Here is a 21,693-nt window from a genome sequence, read left to right on the forward strand (position 1 = left end):
ATATATTTAAGTTTATAATTATATATGTAAATATGTAAAGAGTAGATTTTGAAAACATAAAATATAGCATGTGGAAAAATATAGAATAAATCTTTTAAAAATGCAAATGCTAATATGCAAAAACACGTACAAAATATTTGTTATAAATATAAATCAATATATTGGTTTAATATATGTTATTAGATTTGTATAATTTATGTATCAATAAATTTATCTAATTTTTAATACGTATATGAAGATTTATTTAATGTATATTTTTATACTTATATAATATATGAACAAAATAATTTATGTGTATTGTAAAACATATCTAATAAAATAATAAATAGAATCATTTAATATAAATTAATAAACTTGTATAATATGATTATAAATAGATTCTTATAATACATATAGTTAAACTTATTTATAATAAATTTAATAAGTTTATTAGGAATTTATAATAAATTTATTAAAGACTTAAAACCTAGCTATATATTTATAAAGAAAAATTACACATGAATAGTTTTGTTATAAATTATAAGATATTTAAAAAAGTGTTCTTTTATTAATAAATAAAGAGAAATAAATAAAGCAAATAATAATTTTATTTTTAAATATTAAATAATCTCAAATAAAAAAAAGGTAAAAACAGTAAATGTACTAATATTTTTCAGAGGAAGAATGAAAGAAGGGTGTTATTATGCATCTACAGTGCCAACATCAAAACAAACAGATAATTTCTATTATTTTTGACATTCAAAATTTTAATTTCACCATAGTGATATCACATAGAGAGTTAGTGAAGTTCAAGAACCAAACTACAATGTCTACTTCGAAACCCATCTCCTCCTTCCGACTCACCTCTCTCCTCCGCTCTCAAAAAGACCCCTCCCTGGCCCTTCAACTCTTCCTCAACCCAAACCCTAACCACCCCTCCGTCCGCCCCTTCCGACATTCTCTCCGCTCCTATGACCTCATTATCACCAAACTTGCCCAAGCCAAAATGTTCCCCCAAATGGAACAGCTCCTCGACCAACTCCACACCCAAACGCGCTTCCCTACCCCCGAACCCCTCCTCCGCCACGTCATCGCTGCCTACGCGCGCGCCGGCCTCCCATCGCGTGCCCTCCGCACCTTCCTCTCCATCCCCGCCCCCTCCCTCCGCTCCTTCAACTCCCTCCTCCACGCGTTGCTCGCCTGCCGTGACTTCGCCTCATTCACGCGTCTCCTGCCGCACCTCCCACGCTTTCTCGGTCCCGACGCTTGCTCCTACAACATCCTCATCCACGCGTGTTCTCTAACCGACGACCGCGATCGGGCGTGGAAGCTGTTCAACGAAATGCGTAGGCGAGGCGTTCGTCCGAATCAAATTACGTTCGGAACTCTGATTAACTTGTTGTGCAAAAGCCCTCAATTGCACCTTCCCCAGGCGTTTAAGGTGAAGGAAGAGATGGATAGGGTTTTTAAAATTAAGCCTAATGTTTTTGTGTACACTAGTTTGATTAAAGCTGTTTGCGAGGTGGGTGATTTTGATTCCGCGGTTATGTTTAAAAATGAGATGGTGAGGAACAATTTGAAGCTTGATGCTGTGGTGTACAACACTTTGGTTTCAGGGTTTTTAAAAGGAGGGAAGAAGGATATAGGATTTAGGGTTTTGGAGGAAATGAAGATCGGTGGTGTGAAGCCGAATTCTGTGACGTGTAATGTGCTAATTGGGGAGTTTTGTAGGGCGGGGAAGTTTGAAGAGGCTTATAGGATTTTGAATGATGGGTTAGAAGGTGTGAAGCCTGATGTTTTTGGCTACAATGTGGTTATTGGTTGGTTGTGTAAAGAGGGGAAATGGAGGGAGGCTGATGATTTATTTGGGGACATGCCAAGGCGACAGTGTGTTCCTGATGTTGTGACTTACCGCACCCTGTTTGATGGGCTTTGCCAGTGTATGCAGTTTGAGGAAGCTGGGTTGGTTTTAGAGGAGATGATTTTTGAAGGCTATGTTCCTCGTTCCTCCAGTTTGAATGAGTTTGTTGGTATGGTGTGTAAGGAAGGGGATTTTGAGTTACTAGCGAAGGTTTTGAGTGGTTTGGTAGGTGGGGGATTTTACTGTGAGGATGTGTGGAAAACTTTGGTCTTATTGGTTTGCCAATCGGAAAAGTTGTTGGGAGCTTTTGAGCATTTTGATGAATTGGTGTTGGCATGAGTTCTATATTGGGTTTCCGTGAATGTGCAGAGAGATATTCTGTTAGTTCCAAAATACGTATTTCAGGGATGGCCTGGACTCACCAAATCCTGCCAAGCATTGAACTAGATCTATATCAGAGAGGTGAATCTCTAGTCCACAAAGCGAAGATGAATGTCCATGAAGAACAATTGCAATCAAGTGCTAAAGGCTTGGAGTATTGTTTTGGACACACCTTTTGTTGAAGGAGATATGCTAACTGAGGCCTTCGGAGCTCCCCCTTCCAACAAGCCATCAAGTCACCAGTTCCATTACTTGTTGATTCTCAAAACCAGGAGGTAGGTAGCTCCAATCCAAATTATTGTGAGTTTTGCATTATAATTTTAATTCAATAGTTTCTTTCGTTTTGATTTCTATAAGATACAGTGAATGAGATGCATTTAATTGTGATTAAATTAAAATGATATGGTAATGAAACATAGGTCTTGTTTTAGGAAGAAAAATTGAAATTAACTTTTCCATATTTTTAAAATTAGTTTATGCACAAGCGAATTTGTTGAAACTATCTCTTTATAGTTTCTCTAATTTTTTTATGTTGTGTATAAAGTAATTTTAACTTATGGAAAAACTATCTCTATTGTTTTCTGTATTTTGACACTTTCAGTTATATTTTATAGATTTTTATATTATTTCAAAAATCTATATAATGACTAATATGTGAGCAATAAGATGGACTACTTATTTAAAAAAATACTTCATTTATTCATTTATGGTATTATAGCTGAACAATCTTACGTCAATTTCTTTTCTAATCCATACACTTTCTCAATTTCTTTAAAATCTCCTAGAAGAACATAATGATGCAGTGTTGCGTGTAATGCGCTATATCAAGAGTAATCCCGAGCAAGACATACTTTTTAATTCTACTTGTGATATTTCCCTTTGTGTCTGTTGTGATTCTTATTGGGTGAGTTGTCCTATCACTCAATGGTTCATCATTTTATTGCATTTGGACAATGTTTTGTTTCGTGAAAATCAAAATATTATTTAGGATGAGAAGTATTCATACTTTTCCTTATTTTCCGGTGTCTAAGAAGTATATTTTTAATTTGAATGTATAATTATTAATAGGTCAATCTTGAGAAGTGATCCTTTATCTAGTTATGTTTGAATACTTTGTCTTAAGTCCCTATATTTGAGTAGTTTTTTTTTCTTGGAGTTGAAATGTTGATTTTAGGATAAGCATTTCAGATAAAGGAAATTATTCAGATAAAGGAAATTATTTATGTTTTGATAGAACCTTAAATTAAATGATCTGGATATGGAGTTGAGATGGTCTCTAGACTTGATAAGTATACAAAAATCTCCTTATGTGTATAGTGTAATTGAATTTGATGATTGATGAATGATAGTCAATTTATTTGTTTAGTTTGTGGTATGAACATGGTTATCAAGTTGTTAGACATTAACTCTAACAAGTTTATGTTCTCACTCAATGCTTTGAGTTAACTCAGAAGCAAACTTAGATTTGGTGGTAGAATCGATAGGCTTGATCGAAATCATGAGCTTGCTTCTAATTTGGTAGTTCGTGAAGTTTTATTTTTATTTTTTATGTAAAACAACTTTGTTTTTGAGGCTCACCAATTAAGGTTTTTTGATTTAGGCTCACTCATGAAGCTTATCTTCTTCCTTCATCTCCTGTGACTCACTCACTCATGAAACAACTTTGCTCATGATTTTCGTCAGCCGTGACTTGTGGTCGTCGTCGACCACCATCTCGTCGTCATCTGAGGTCTCACCTTGCCTCTTTTGTTGCACTGTTTTGCACTCTTGCACTCGCCTCTTTCTTCACATTGTTTTGCACTTGTAGTGGATCACGTCTGCCCTTTGTTATGTTTGTCGTGGTAGCAACTTTTTGTTTTTCTTTAAAACTGAATACCCTCTGTCCTCCTTCAACACTCTCATTTTCTTCATCGTCTTCATCAATGATATTTAACTTTTTTTTTTTTATGAATTATTCTTAGCTTCTACAACTATTTTTATCATTAAGTTTTTTATTTCATCTGAAACATAAGCACAAAGTTTAGACTCCTTCCTGGTTTTAGTAAGATGATTTTTAAATCTAAATATGCATCCACTCATAATCTTTGAGCAATAGTTACATTTAACTTTTATTTCATTACCATTAATATGAAATTCATGTTTCCATCCAATATCAAAATGATTTCCCAGAGCATTTTTACTTCTACTTTTGACTACTTGGATTATCTTCCATTGAATTTGGTGCATTTCCAGACATAATGGAATAAACTTTTTCACTACGAACATAAAAAATAAAATGCACATGAGCTTAAAACATTACAATAGAGATGAACTTAAAACATTGTACTAGTGGCACGACTTTTTGAACAGTGCAATGCAACACTTTATTGTTTCAAAAATAAAATCATTTATTTTTAATAGTGCAGTGCAACACTTTACTTAAAATACATTTTGTAGGCCAGAGGCAACAACTAAAACACAATGTACATGAACACAATTTCAGTAGCAGAGACACAAGAACTTACAAAAGCTGTGAAATCAAAGACAAGTTCAACAACGAGATCGACGATGACAATAACAATGTGAGAACAATTACGTGAGTGACGACGACGAGTGAGAATGACGACACCTGCAACGTCAACAACACAAGAACGAAGGCTTGAGGGAGGGCGCGAGAACGAAGGCGCGAGGGAGGGCGCAACTGAAACCAAGATCGATAGTGCGAGAACAAATATGAATCCCACAAACGAAAGCACAATGAGAGTGATATTATTATTTATGTTTTCTTAACTTCATTAATGTTCTAAGTCACAACAACTAAGATATCACGTGGTGACGAGGAATTAAGAGAGAAGTCTTTATGCATCACAATATAATGGTGGATTGTAACAAATTTATCATGATTCGTGGGTTTTGGTTGTAAATCCATATCATGGATTGGATTACAAGTTGATCTATGAGAGAACTTATTTAATACATATTTTTCGAAAAACATAAATTAATATTTTGTTTGATGAATATATGTAATGTGTAAATTCATGTGTGCTCTATGTGATTATTATAGGTGTAATTTTGAATAAAAGTAAATTATTGTGACGGGTTATTTAAAATATATCTTTATATATATATATATATATATATATATATATATATATATATATATATATATATATATAAAGGTAAAAAGAAATTCATAATTCTATTTTTAATATCTTACTCTTATATGTGAACTGCGATTACTACATTATATACACCAACATATATAGATAAAGTTGTGGGGGAAGAACGAGTGGAGGATAATAAAGTTATAATTTTTTTATTTTATTTTAACTATGCTTCTATCAATATCAATATATATATATATATATATATATATATATATATATATATATATATATTATGTTTTTTTATCCGTATAACAAATAAGAGACCTTTTTCCAACAAAAATTAATAATAAATATAAATTTTGTTACCATTTGTATATTATTTGACACCAATATTTATTTGTCACAAAATTATTCATAATAGTGACAAAATTATAAAATGTCACAATAATTATATTAAGAAATTAAAACACATTTATTAAAGTAACTGGAAACACTATAATGAAGTTGAATAGTATTTTTGTAATTTTTTTTCGAAACTGAAGTTTGGTCATAATAGATGAAGATTGGTGATCCTCATGAGTAACTTAGTTCTTATGTTATAAACGTTGTTATGATAGATCCATTTATGGTCTCGGTATTTAGATTATCTTTGTCACATTTAGAAGAAGTAACTCTTAGAGAAGGAGGTGTTTGTTAACAGGCAGGCGTGCATGTTAAGGATTTGTTTTTCGCATAAGATGAACGCTTGTAAATCTAAGACATAGCATACAAACTTTTATATTGATTCACTCAACTGAGCTACGTCCAGTTCTTCTCTAAGATAACTTAGAGGGTTCCATTAAATTTTCAATGAAGTACATATGAGTATTCTTACCACTCCTGGTTTCACTAGTCAAACTCTGTAACTCTCGTTACTGTGATTATCACCCACTCCTGGTTACGCAATATTATTCACCACTCTTGGTATCGCTAGACACTCCCGATATGCTCTAAATACACCATCTAGTTGAGTTTAACCTACTCCTAATTGTCGTAGTCAACCCAACAACTCTCGTTACTCTGACCTTGACTAAGTTTCACCAACTCCTAGTTGTACAGTATTCTTCACCACTCCTAATATCCTTAGACACTCCCGGTATCCTTTAGATACACTGTCTAGTTGACGTTAACTCACTCTTGGTTGTCGTAGTCAACCCAGTAACTACCATTACTGTGACCCTGACTTAGTTTCACCCACTTTTGGTTATAAAATATTCTTCACCACTCTTGGTATCCCTAGACACTCCTGGTATCCTTCAGGTATACTGTCTAGTTGAGTTTCACCCACTCCTAGTTGTCGTAGTCAACCTAGTAACCACCGTTACTATGACCTTGATTGAGTTTTTCCCACTCCTGGTTGTGCAGTATTCTTCACCACTTCTAGTATCCCTAGACACTCCCGGTATGCTCTAGATGCATTATCTAGTTGAGTTTCACACACTCTTGGTTTCCACTAGACACACCCATCTAGCTACCGTTTAACTTCACCAAGTTAAACGTCAGAGTTTCACCCACTCCTAGTTTTCACTAGACACACCTGTCTAGCTACCGTTGAACCCCTCAAAGTTAAACATAAAGTGTTTTAATTCTCTTTATAATTTACTATCAAAGATTAGTAAGTCCTTAGACGATAACTCTCATAAAGAGGATATGTGTTCAATACAATTAATATAATATACTCACTCAATATTTTTCTCTCAAGACTCTTCTTACAAAAGTAAGTTTATATGAGAATAAAGCTTGAAAGTGTTTCTTTTCTTGAGCTTTTTTTCTCTCTCTCTCTCCCTTTCTCTCTTTCTTTCTTCTTACCAAGAGGATATGGCTCTAAATAGTTTTGAGAGAATCCTTGATCTTTACATGAGGATGATTTTCATATCAATTTTTAAGTGCCCATCCTCCCTTTTTTCTTCTTCAAAGATCTTCTATTTATACTCCTTTTGACAGTGTAGCCGTTAAACTGTGCTTGTCCTTGAGATTTGGTGATAATGTAGCAGTTAAACGATGCTTGTCCTCGAGATTTGACTCTTTGTAGCTTTAGTCATAGGTGGTTGTCATAGGTTGATGTCTACTTGTCATAGCAAACTCACTTTTTCATTACTTTATCAAAAGTGGTTAGTACTTTCTTTTTTGCACGACTTGTATTTGAAAAAGTAGGTGGATGCTTGTAATATGCAATTTGCACAAGATATAATAGATATACATGCAAAATATATGTCCTTTCTTTTATCAGTTTTATTGTTTTTGAATATGGAACTTTTAATGACATTTAATGTTTGTTCAAAACAACAAAGTTTTTCGTATTCTTTATCGTTCAGGTAGGATTTGATTGTTTGAGCTTTCTAGTGAAGATACCAAATGTTTCATGAGAGTTTCATCGTTGGATGAAAACACGTTTAGCACATGGTATCGTTTAGCCTATGGGAGACTTCTTCTAATGACACTTTGTTTAGTAGATACTCATTTTGTTCAAGAGTGTGTTTAGTAAGACATCTTTTATCATGTGTTTTTGGAACAAGATTTGTCCTTTTTAGTGCGTTTCCTAAAAGCATGATTTTATGGTAAGAGTTCGTTTGAGCAATGTTTTAGCATTCGTTGCATTGAACAAAACATTCATTGACGCATTAAATAGAGACACCGTTTAATGATACGTCTTGCAAAGGTTTTTTTCTTAGTGGTTCTCTTGAGCCTCATTTTCCTATTTGTATTGTGGATTTCAGAAGGATAATACTTTGTCAGACATCTTTTGTTCAGTGCAGTTCTTTAGTCCATAATATGTGTGAAGTCACTAAACGATTCTTGGTCTTTTCCTTAACAACCTTTCTTACTTCCTACAATCATATGTTTTGCATACAAGATTCTTTAGATATTGTACGTTGTTGCACTCAATGTTTTATCAATTTTACTTGAATGTTTCTTGTACGTGTTATATGTTTTAACCCTATTGTGTGAACTTCTGTTATGGTATTGTGTTGTTTCATCTTATTTCTTTTATTATTTAATCATCTTATATAGATTTAGTCATAACTTTTGATTAGGCTTGTTATGCAGATGTTTCTAACATTGACTTTGTATTTCTATGTTGCTTTTCTGACTTTTAGTGGTTCGATCATTGTAATTTGTTGTGTTTATATTTTTTTGTATATTTAATGATTCATGACTATTTTATTTAATGTTGTTTGTTAAACTTCAAAACCAGAGATAACGTAAACAATCTTAATCTCTCTCTTAGACGATCTTATCTTAACATTTAGTTAGGAATACTTAACAAAAATGTTACATAAAAGTATTATTTTTATGATAAAATTAATATTTTTTTCAATAATAATGTGTCACATATTCATTCTTTTATATATATATATATATATATATATATATATATATATATATATATATATATATAATAAACATATATTCGTGGTAAAAATTATTAAATTTGTATTTATATTTTAATTTAAGATTTTTCTTTCCTGACTTAACATTGTTTTTATTTTATAGAAATGCAATTAATACTAGTAAATATAAATTTGGTCAATGACTATTTTATAATTCATCAAAAAAGTTTCATTAAAAATGATAAAAGATACATGTCCCAAATAATTACTCCTTAATATAAAATATCATAAAGATAAAATTATTTCTCTTTTGATAATAATAATATAATTAATTAATAAATTCATTCAAGGTTTATGAATTAATAATGATAATTTAATATTAATTTTCATTATTATTAACTTAAAAAATGTACACGTCACAAATAATTACTCAGTATAATAATGATTATATAATATTGATTTTCATTATTATATTATTTGCAATTGTTAAAAACAATAATATTCATATTAGAAGTACAAATCTTAATTTATCGAACAACAACTTCAACTAATTTAATTCAATTGAAATATTATAACTTTCACTACTAAAATATAAAATCTATTTACTCATATTATACGAATTTTATCTCAACCATGATTGTCGGGAACACTTTCCTTGAATTCCTTGAATATGTGACCTTTTATACTGAAAACATTTCCTACTCATAGAGATTGTGACCGTAAAGGTTGGGAAAAGGATGTCTCGTTCCTCTAACATGGAAATCTAACAACGGCTTATGCTGGAGTCTTTTGACCATATCTCTTGAACATTCTATTAGGCAAAATTTCTGACCTCTTCACCATTTTGTGTTCTAGAAAACTCTTTAACATAGGCAAAAGATGCAGTAGCAGCTGCTTTGGTAGCTTCCCACTGTTTCAAGAAAGTCCTATGACTTTCAACCATCGATGTACTTTGATGTTATATAGCAGTGGACATCGTCTCCATGGCCCTTGCTATTCCACACATCTCAGGAGGGTAGGGTGAGGTAGGAGCTCTAGAACTCATTAACAACTCTACTCTCCATAAATCACCTAAGAACACAACCTATTTTATATCATGATCAATTTAACCTAAACACAGACAAAAGAGACAAAACAACCTCACAACCTTTTAAGACCAACTGTTCTGATAAAAAAAAAATGTAACATTTCAATTTAGTAAAATCATTTTACTAAAGCATTATATAATTGATAAAGCATATAAGTATATAAAATATATTTACAAATTCTCTATGAGATAATCATATTTAAACTTGTGAAAGTTAATTAATATTTCATCAAATGGGATATATACAATACAAAAATGTATATACCAGAGACAAACCTACTTTCTTTAGGAAGACCATCCGTTGTCTTATTGCATCACACACTTTCTTACCTATTCTATCCTCTGTTCACATATAAAATACAATCATAGTAGGTGAAAAAATCATAACATAACAAGCAACAAAAGTAAGCTACAGTGTAATTAATTATAAGAGATGATATAAATTAAAAGTTTTCTTATAACAATAATAAATTTTTTATTATCATAACCGACTAATCACGTATATAAGAACCAAACATTTACACATAACTTGTTCATGCTTCTTATACATAAATCAAAATCCACTAGCTATTAAGACTTAGACATTTGACCTTACTTCTAGAAGCCACGTGTGTTGAGTACTCAAAGATTATACACTTGTCACTCAATAGATTTTTGACATTTACCACATAAGCACTACTCCACCCTTAATATATTAAGACTTACGTCCTCATCACCATGACATGATTAATTCATTATAGCTCGTTTGAATGGTTCTCTTTCACATCAAATCCCATTATAGGAATATTCATCGACTCTTAAAACTAGATATATTCTCCTATATAAGTTAGATACTAGATAATCTCCTCAAATCCCCCTATAATACACTTTAAAATCGACTGAGCGAAGTACTTCTTCCTCAGAAACGCAGTACACTCTCATCAAATCAACATTTAACACATCATATTTCTCATAGCAAACCATCTTCATCATATATATATATATATATATATATATATATATATATATATATATATATATCAATTTAGTATTACTCATTCATACAATCCACACATCACATTAGATGTTAAGTCATTCATTATTTCTTTACCATTGCATTAATATAATATTCAATTAAAATATTTCAATCAAGTATATCAAAATAACGAGATGTATTTATCTAACTACAAACCTTTAATTGACAATTTCAACGGTCAAAATGAAGAACCATGTTTCAAGAACTATCTTTCAGAATTTCAGCTTAATCCAATAGTTAATGAGTCAAGAAATGTAAATATATCAAGACAACCAAAAACAAAACCAAGATGGCGTCCAATGCCTTACACTTGGTGTCCAATCCAGAATCTCATGGAACTCACTATCAAGTGAGTGTCCAACGATACTAGGTAGTGTCTAGCGCCCTGGATCATTAGAACTCATTGACTTGTAAGTGCCCAACGGTCCCAGAATGGTGCCCAACTTGCCTATATAGGAAATTCTAGTTATTTCTTAGCTTAAAATACCTTGTTTAGTTCAAAACAACCCTTAGATAGATCAAATTGATAATCTTATCAAAATATAATCAATTCCACAAATAAACTTTTCATTTCAACCAAAACACCAAAACACCATTCAATCAGTATCACAAATCATCAATAATATAAAAATATCATATTTCAATAATACATACCAGATTGGATTCATTGGCCTATATAACTTTTTTCTACATTTTTTAAGCATTTAGTGGGCATAATTTAGTTCAAGCATTCTCAAAAAGTGCAAATAAACCAATTTGATTACATTATAAGTCAAGTCCTAACATTCATAATTCAAAAATATCTATACATTCTCCAACACATTAGTTTAAAATCAAATGCTTTAACTAAACACTTTAAAAAGCCAACATACTAAATCATATAATACAACTAATTTTTTCACATCCAAATAAGAATAATAGATTTATCAAATCAATCAAACCAAGCTTCGTCACAACCAATCAAGTTCAATTAGCTCTATTATAACTTACTAGCTTCCTTTACTTATATAGACGTTCCTAAACTCAAAGAATGTTTTATTTAGGCTTTACTTTACATAGGTTGCTCTATACTTACACACATAAAACTTTGATTAATGATCATAACACACTCATACAATCTTAATCAAACATAAATTCATCTTGAGTAATTTAACATTACACACCAAAAGTTCTATGACATACTTCGGTCTTCAAATAGATAAACGGTTAAGCCAATGATTAAAAAGAAGACAAAAAAATATTTAGAAAAATAAAAATAAAATTATTATAAAATGAAACTCAATTAATAAAATATGTTATTTATAATATGACTTTCTAAATAATAAAATAATTGAATATCATATATTAAAAACTATTAATAGGCTTAATTATATTATAGGTTCTCACTATCTTTATTCAAGCTCTAAAACAATCCCTTTATTTAATGACTTATAATTCTCAATTGGAAACTTTCGAATTTAAATAAATTATGTTCCTTAAACTTATAAAATCTTATTTGGGAAGAAAGTATATCTTAGATTTCTTCAAGCCATTAATATTATATTGAACCAAATTGTCGCCCCCATCAATAATTTATTTCAATTATTCCATATCTTACATTATTGACCTTTGTTAACGTGTACCTTAAGTTATCAAAAAATTAATAACGAAAAAGATATAAAAATATACATCACAAAACCTTGCCTCCGTTATTTAAAAAAAATCATATATTTCCTTGAATAATAATTGAGATTCACTATCATTCAGATAAATTTATCCAATAATTGAAAAAAAATGAGTAGCTATTAATTTTTTTTAAAATATTAGATTAAAAATGAATTTCTCTAGTAACTTAAATGTTGAAAGAATAGATGTTTATGTGCACACATTAAATAATTCTAGCCTAGTAGCATTCTTTATATATATATATATATATATATATATATATATATATATATATATATATATATATATATATATATATATATATATGGGTTTGCTAACGCGCTTACGCCTGTTTTTCAGTTGGTACATTTTAGCAATGTGTACCGGGTTTTAGTAGACAAAAATACCCTTATATATCATGGATTCTAAGTTTTAAGGTTAAGGGTATTTTAATAATTTTCATTCTCAAAACTAAAAAAAAAAAAAAAAGAAACCCCCAAACCCTTACTCACCTCTCTTATTCCTTTTAACCCTTTCTCTTTCATCTTTCTCACTCCAATCTTTTCTCTGTCATCCCTACTGTAACCCCAATTGAAAGAATCAGAAACACTTGTTGTTAAACAATCTTACAAAAAAAATGATTGTATAATGAGTTTTCATCTTATAATTTTTGTCTTATCTAATTTTATCCAATTTTCACAAGCATAAAGGAATTGGTAATTGACCTGGGAAAAATAGAAATACTCGCTATTAAACAATTTCTTACAAAAAATGATTTTATAATGAGTTTTTATTTTATAATTTTTGTCTTATGTAATTTTATCTAATTTTCAAAAGCATAATGACATCAAAGGAATTGGTAATTGGCGTGGAAAAAATCAGAAACACTCGTTAAACAATTTCTTACAAAAAATGACTTTATAATGAGTTTTCATTTTATAATTTTTGTTGTATATAATTTTATCTAATTTTCACAAGCATAATGACATCCGAAAGAATTGGTAATTGGACTGGAGGATTTTTTTTAGAGATGATGATTCAACATATGCAGATGATGAAATTAGAGAGGTTAGTGAAGATGGTGAAATTGAAGAGATCTTGAATGAACCTTTGCCTGAAGGTGAATATGTCAATGACTCAACTCTTTACAAAGGCAAATTGTTTAAAGGCAAGTGTTTTTGGATTTTTCAATTGGGGCTACAGTAGGAATGACAAAGAAAAGGTTGGAGTGAGAGAGATGAAAGAGAAAGGATTAAGAGGAATGAGAGAGTTGAGTAAGGATTTCGGGGGTTTCTTTTTTTTTTTTTAAGTTTTCAGAATGAAAATTATTAAAATACCCTTAACCTTAAAACTTAGAATCCATATATATAAGACTATTTTTGTCTACTAAAATCCGGTACACATTGCTAAAATGTACCAACTGAAAAACAGGCGTACGCGCGTTAGCAAACCCATATATATATATATATATATACATATATATATATATATATACATATATATATATATATACACATATATATATATACACATATATATATATATACACATATATATATACACATATATATATATACACATATATATATATACACATATATATATATATACATATATATATATATTCTTAAATTCAATTATATACTTTTAAAAAAAATATGCTTTTTGCAGTTTACGTATGGGCCTACACTCATTGTTATCGCAAATTTCGTCCTGTCACATTGTATTTAAATGCATACTAATTTATATTTTGATATTTATCCTTAGCAGTAAGCCGCTAACCAAATAGTAACAAACATTATTTAGAGATAAAAAGCGTGAAAATTTCAGTTTTAGCTTCTCAAGAAATGTATTCGTTTCGTTTCTTATATCTTTAATGTTAATATATATCGTCTTTGATGTTTTTACTATTATCTAAATCGTTTATTCTTTATAATATAGTATCTAAACGCTTTGAGAAATTGTCAGAACCAGTAAAATCAAATATCAGAACCAGTAAAATCCAAACACGTGTCGTTAGTGGAATTCACGTGTCAAGAGGGAGGCTCGACACTCAGATGACGAACGCCAGGTGTCAAGCGAAGGAGACCCGTAAATCAGTCAATGGAAAGCAGGTGTCGACAGATGAGGGGACGTCCGTTTTGAAGTGTGAAGCAAAACTTGGATTTTCAGAAAAACCTACCCCACTCTCTACATGCACCCTCTTTTCAGATTTCTAAAGAATCCTAATCTCTCCTCCTTCTCTCTACATCCTCTTCATCTTCTTTCTGAGAAAACACCCACTTTCTCTCCTCCAATCACTATTCCGGGACCGTAGGAGCACTTCCGGCGTCAAGAGCTTCCAAATAAACCGTTCGGTTTGTGAAGCTGGGCTGGTAAGTCCTTCCCCTCGCTCTGTCACTCGTTTCCCTAAACATACAAACCCAGTTCTGGGTTCGTGCGTGGATCACCATTCTTAAAATGAGTGGTTCTGATAGTGTCGGGTTATCACTTGTTGTAGTTTGAATTGTCGAGCGTTGACGGTGGGAGAACCTGTGGTGGGGAAATTGTATTTCGGCATCTGGGAACGTTCGGTCACGCTCAGAGGTAAGGGAAGCTTATTTAATTTAATTGGTATTTGTATGTTGTTGTACTGGATGAACGTTCATTATTTGACTGAATGACTTTGATGCATGATGATTGATATGATTAGATTGCATGAACGTTCGTTTGTTTAATGAGTGGAAATGAGATATGGTTGAGTTATGTTTTAATGCATGAAAGATATGAACCTTATATGATATGGATTGTATGAAGTATGAAAGTTGATCATGATATGAATGTATAAAGTTATGAAACTATATGTTAAGAAAGGGGATAAATACAAATAGATTCTGAATATGAAATTTCTCATATGAAAGTGTACGTTCGTAACTGAATGGTTATTGACCGTTCGGTTTTTCTGGTAAACATAGTTGAAATGGGATTCTTTCATTTGGAGAGAATCCTAGTTGAGGACGAGCGTCCTCGTGTGGTAATACTATGCTTGAGCGTTCGGCCAAGCATAGTTGTATCTGGGTATCCTTTGATAAACTCAATATATATATATATATATATATATATATATATATATATATATATATATATATATGTAATGGTATATTCTCGTTGTTCGTAAACACTACTTCGATAGTATCTTATTCTATTTATCAGGCCTTTTATTTTAAGTTCATTAGTGCTCGGTCTTACACAAAGCACTCGTACTGAGTAGTGCTCGGTCTTACACCAAGCGCTCGTACTCGTGTCTTGTATAATCTATCTTGATAAAAATAGCGTTCGTTTAACTTCAATAGAATTTTATTCTCTACCGTGCTCTGTCATTTACTGGCATTCGGAATTCTTGATGTAAAATCAAATAAGTTAAATATTCATAAGCGTTCGTTTTCTTCATGAGAATTCTTCTAAGTATTATTGTTGGAATATCTTGAAGTGTCTGTATCGATTGGTTCCAACCTAGAGTCGTAGCCTTTGGCGAGGTCTTTTCAGCGTTCGGTCAGAGTTATCAAGAGTCGGTTCATATAATTGATTCACTTTGTAATGAACGTTCGGTTCATTCGTCCCTTGCTATATCTATTACACTCGGTTCTCTCTCAAACCGACAGTAAACCTCTCGGTCTTATTCTATTTTGTAACTGGAGACCTATCTTTCTCGTCTCAAGTGTTCGTCCTCGTTCTGAGTGAGGATTTACGTTCGGTCTGGTGTCTTTATAAATTTTTGATCAAATAGGAAATTGAAATGGTTGAAAGTGAAAGATAAAACTAAAATGATTGGTAATGAAAGACAAACTTGAGATGATTGATAAAGAATGATGAAGAAAATATGAGATGAATAGAATGTTGTGGATTTGTACGAGCATTCCAGGGAGGAACGACTCAGGATTGAGAATTGAGATTTGTAAAGTATGACTGTGGTTATGCTAGTGCTGGCAGTTCATCCTGATGTTTCGTGAGTACTCGTCCTCACGTAGAGGAGGGTAGGTCATGTGTGGAAACGGCAGGAGGTCCCGTCCTTAGGGGTACTTTGGATGAATAGGATTAACCTCGGGTGGCAGCTGATGAGAGTATTCCAGTTACTACATCACCCGGGTGCATGAACGCCTGTAGCTACACAGATTTCATACAGTCCGGACAGTCAGTCTAGTACTAGGCTTCGTATGATATGTATGATGAAATGTACTTTGTTTTGTTGGATTGTTTGGAATGTATGTTTATGCATGAATTAAATTACATAAGCTTACCCTGCGTTTCCTGTCGTGTCTGGTTTTGTACGTCCGTCCTTGTCATTGCAATGATCATCCTTGTGGATGTGAGCAGAAGGAGTCGAGCTGCTGGAAAAGGCGTTGGAAGAAGAAAATTTGGAAGAAATCGAAGTCAAGACCGGAGAGTAGGACGTTCGGGCAATAGTCTAGTTATAGTAAGGTGGACGTCCGCTCACCTTTCCTTTTGTTTAAGTAGGAACGATCGGTATTGTTATTTTGTAAACCGGTCGGATAGTTTGGGTAGTGAGGTACGACTTTAATTTGTAACTCTTTCTGTAAGGCTGTTCGGCCATGAGCGTACGCTCGTCTCTAGTGTAAGACTAATCTGGATTATTATTAATGTAATTATTCTATCATATGGTTTATTGCTGTATTTTTGGGATGTTACAGAAATCAAAAGTAGTGGATTTTTAAAAAAAATTTAAAACTTTTAAGAAAATATATGTATTTTTGAGAAATAAAACGTATTTTATTCACTTACTTTTTGAACTCAGTTTTCTAAATTTAATTATAAATAATGGTAGGATGATGAATATTTACATTCATTTGACAAAGATTACAAGAATAAAATTGATTATAAAAGAGTGAATTTTTTAATGGATGAATGACACATATTTACATTCATTTGACACACATTATAAAGCTAAAATGGTCATAAAAGAATAAACTTTTGTAATTATTTTCTAAAAAAGAAAGTAAAAAATAAGAGAGAATACTGTCAAAAATAAATGTAAAAAAATTGTATATGTCAAAGTATTATTTCTCTTTAATTATATGACAAAGTTAAGTTTGAACGTGACTTTGATGTAGATGAGCTAGATCGTTAATATATAAGGCGAAAGATATACAAACTCATTTAGATTAGAAGTAGTGCCAAGTCTCTCAATTCATGACTCATGATTTAAATCTTTCCAATGTTATAGAAAAGTCCAACACACACAATACTATATGCACAACAATTTATAACAGGTAAAAAAGGTTTACTATGACGGTTATTCTGGTATCATAGTTGCAGGAAAACAAATAAAATGTACTCTTTCTATGATGCTATAAAAACATGTCGTAGTAAGTATGAATTACTATGACATGTATTCGAGTAATAATCATAATTGGACAATGTCTAACGTACTATGATATGAATTGACAATGTTGACACAATAAATGGACTTATTATGACACATTTTCAAAAAACTTTATATAGTAAATTCAACTTATTATGATAGGTATTCAGAGATTGTAAGTGGACTTTATATGACAAACATTATTGGGTCCATCATAGTAAGTGGACTTAATATCATAGGCATTACTATGAGAGGTTTAGCTATCATAATAAGTTTGTCCTCTTTAATTATTATGTCAGGTACTCTTCTACCCATCTAATAACACTCTAGATTTACATATTTTTCTTTGTTAAAAATCATTTCTTAGATTTCTTTAGTTTTTAATTTCTTAGAATTAGGCTAGTTTTATGTTTTTCTCTTAATTATTTAGTTTTATAAAATTCTAGTATAAAAGAGGTTTTTTAGGTGTAATTTTTAGCTGTTATTAATAATTAGGAAATTAGTATTTTTCTGAAATTCTTTCAATAAAAATGTTTTGTTTTAATTGCATAATTTCTCTTCTTTTTCTTAATTGCTGTTTGATTTTTTTTACAGATTGGGCCAACATTTGGGCCATAATAGAAGTTGATTAGGAGGTGTTGAATTGAAATGAGCTGCTGGATTGAATTTGGGCCGCTGTTTTGGGCCACTGTTTTAACATCAAGCTGCTGCAAGTGAAATTGAAGGCAGCGCTGGCCTGCTACAATGGTGCTGTAATTGGAAGACTACTGCTGATTGGATAATTGGGCTGCCAATGCTGGTATGGGCTTAAGTGAAACGGTGAGTTTCAATGGAGGCAGCTTTTGGGGGTCATTGCAGAGCAGTTCATTTGAGAAAATAACATTCTCTCAAGCACATTCATTTAGAAGAGAGTAGAACCTTCGAGCTAGGGCAGAAGAAGAAGCTTTCGACTCTGACCGGACCTGACCGAAGAAGGTGATCGGAGGGCTGTGGAGCGAAATGAAGGCTAGTCGTCTGATCAGAGAGCTCGAAGCGTCATAGCAAGGTTCCCCTCTCCTATTTTCTTTTTCCCCTTTTTCTTTCATTCTTTTCAGACCCTATATAAAAGGGCTTTCACCATGTAAACAGACACTTTTACACACTTCCAGACTCTGCAATTTTACATTTCGTCTTTAGTTTAGGGCTTTTACGCTTTCGTAGGAGTAGAGTTCTTGATTGCTGGATTTCACCGATAAGCTTGCGAGAGTGACAGACCGTGAGTGCATTGTTGAATCCGGTAGTGTGTAATTTTCTTTCTCATGTTAATAAAGTGCAATTTCGTGCTTCTTTCTCATTTCTTGTTTGCGTTTTGATTTTGTTCACTGTTTTTGATTTTTGTGCTTGTTATGTTTGAGAAATTGAATTGGACTCTGATTCTCTGCATCTTTGCAATTCCTTTTTGGAATCAAATGACTCCGTAGTGAGCATTCATTTTCGAGATGTCTTCTCGAGTCAGAGATGAGTCCAATGCATGATTCATTTGAATTTGTGTTTCTATTCTGTTCTATACTTTTGTTAATCTTTTGATTGCACATGATTTTACTTTTGTAGAAATAGCATTCTTTGATTCTGCTTCATGATTTCTGGTTGATTTAGTTCAGAGGTGTTTTGTATACTGGTGGAATGAATGAGTGGAAAAAGTCAAAATTAGGTTCTGAAATATGAGCTAGAATACCCCATGGTGGGATTCACCTTAACAGGATGTCTTCCTGAGACTCGTAACACTCTTTTATTCACTCTAATGTGCATTTACCTGTGAATTAAATTCTGCTTTGAGATTTTTTATTGTTTTGATAGTAATCAACTTGATTCTGTGTTGATTCCCTAGGTTTTGAATTAGTTGAATTGTGCATGTTAAATTTTCTGATTTGGTATTGTTTTGTTTCAGCATTAAGATTCTATAGTTCAATTTCATTTTCGTTCATATAGCTTTTAAATTTCCAATTTGAGTTGCTTGTTTCCAGTTTTAGTTTTAAGTCATTTTAGTTGCATGTAATTCTCATATTAGTTTAATTTCTATTTCTGTTTTAGGTAGTTTAGAGTTCCATTTTCTTTTATTTTTCCTTTTAGTTCGTATTTTTTTCCTTAACCAAATTTTCTTATTCTTTTTAATTTCATTGTTTCATTTTCTATTTCCCCACCTTGTTTTTATAATTAGGTAGTAAATATACAAGACTAAACTTTACACTCTGAAGCTTAATCATAGTTGAGTCCTTGGATTGATCCTTGGTTATCCCTTTACTACATTAGTGGGGAAACTGAGTTTGTTGGCTTTGATGCGACTAAAAGCGAGTTTAACACCATCATAATAACTTTTCATTATAATATGTTTATGTCATTGTGTTTCACTTACTATGGATCCATTGCACCTGTGATAATAAATTTGTCCTATTCTCTTATTATGTCAGGTCATCTTTTATTTGTCATAATTACTATTATTTTTATGATGAAAATGTCATTAGTCAACTTATTATGACAGGTAAATTACATCATTCATAATAAGTTCTCATTTATTCATCTTTTTTCACTAGTTTCATGATTTTGACTAAGTTCTAAAAATAATAAAGCATAACATATAGTAGATGTAAGTATTTGTTCAACAATTATTTCGTCTATTAGATTAAACAATTGTTTAGTCTGTTACATGACTCCCAAGTGTTTTCTTTGTCAACCTAGAAAATTATTTTATTTGCTTCATACGGCTTATGCTTTACGTAAATTCAAGTAAAGAAATTTTTTTTCAAAGAAAGATAAGTACATCTAATGATCAAGATGTAGCTTAAAGAATGTACAATATAAAATATTAACCGAGTGGTTACAAACAACCAACCGGATATTCAGGTAATCTGTTTATATCTTATTCTGTTTATATTTTATTGGGCTTATATCAGCTTAGGATCCATGAGGTAAATTATAAATACAAAGCCAGGGCCGAAAGCCAGGTACGTTCCACTTACTCTACATGACTCTCAAATACTCAATAGTGATAATCATTCACTAAATATTCAACCAAGAGCCGATCTCTTCAAATCACACACCTAACTTGGGCGTCGGAGTACCTTTTGCAGGTACATCCCCCTCGTCAAGAAAGAGACCGATCGGTTTGTGCCAACACTGATCGGCCAACAGGAGGAGTTTGGAAGCGAGCGAGCGGCCCAGACGAGTCAGCAGGTTAGTCTCTCGGTCCCTAAAAGTATCTACCGAAACATTTTGGCGCCCACCGTGGGGCCGAGCGTCAAACCCAATGGTGACCACGAGGAGCATGGAGGAACAACAAAGCACCAGAAAGATTATTAGAAACCACAAGAAACCAAGACGAGCATTCGGTCTCGACATCACTATTTCGGATCAACACGAGAAACTTTCGACAAAGTAAAAACTACAGTAGATGAATCATCATCTCTACGTGAGACGTCGTCAACAAGATAAGTATTTTTTGAAATATGAATATTTCATAAAATATCTAATTGATAATAGATATTATAACAACTATTTTTATGTTAAATATATAGTATAATCCATAATATATTATATGATATATGATATATAATATAGTACATAACTATAAATATAGTTATCTAATTATTATAACCGAAACATTTTCTAGCATGATTCAAATAGCCAAATAAATTATTGTGTTAGAGATAACTATCAACAACAATATTATAAAATCTCGAAACGGTTTTGATACCTTGTTTATTATCTATGTTATTTATTCGGTGCAATTCATAATATCTGGTAACCGAATCATTTATTATACGGTTATATACCATAATATATATCATCATGAGAATTTTCAGCAATGAACATCTTGAAGAAATATATATCAAAATCCACGCCATCAACTATGCAAGTGCAGACTACGATCTAG

The 21,693-nt window shown here is 31.8% G+C and overlaps 1 protein-coding gene across 6 annotated transcripts; it reads left to right on the plus strand.

Moving 5' to 3' along the window:
- Positions 1-787: 787 nt before the first annotated feature.
- On the plus strand, positions 788-5,220 carry LOC124840076 (putative pentatricopeptide repeat-containing protein At1g53330). 6 transcript variants are annotated; one of them, XM_088110935.1, is made up of 3 exons: positions 788-2,496; positions 3,822-3,950; positions 4,658-5,220. In XM_088110935.1, exon 1 carries the CDS (start codon positions 806-808, stop codon positions 2,177-2,179), a length of 1,374 nt encoding a protein of 457 aa, XP_087967061.1. In that variant the 5' UTR covers positions 788-805; the 3' UTR covers positions 2,180-2,496; positions 3,822-3,950; positions 4,658-5,220. The 6 variants fall into 6 exon arrangements, with proteins under 6 accessions (XP_087967061.1, XP_087967062.1, XP_087967063.1 ...); XM_088110936.1 differs by having other exon boundaries at positions 4,663-5,220; XM_088110937.1 differs by having other exon boundaries at positions 4,704-5,220.
- The last annotated feature ends 16,473 nt before the right edge of the window (positions 5,221-21,693 follow it).

The sequence above is a fragment of the Vigna umbellata genome, chromosome 3, assembly GCF_029865625.1.
Source record: "Vigna umbellata cultivar VRB3 chromosome 3, Vumbellata_1.0, whole genome shotgun sequence".
NCBI lineage: Eukaryota > Viridiplantae > Streptophyta > Magnoliopsida > Fabales > Fabaceae > Vigna > Vigna umbellata.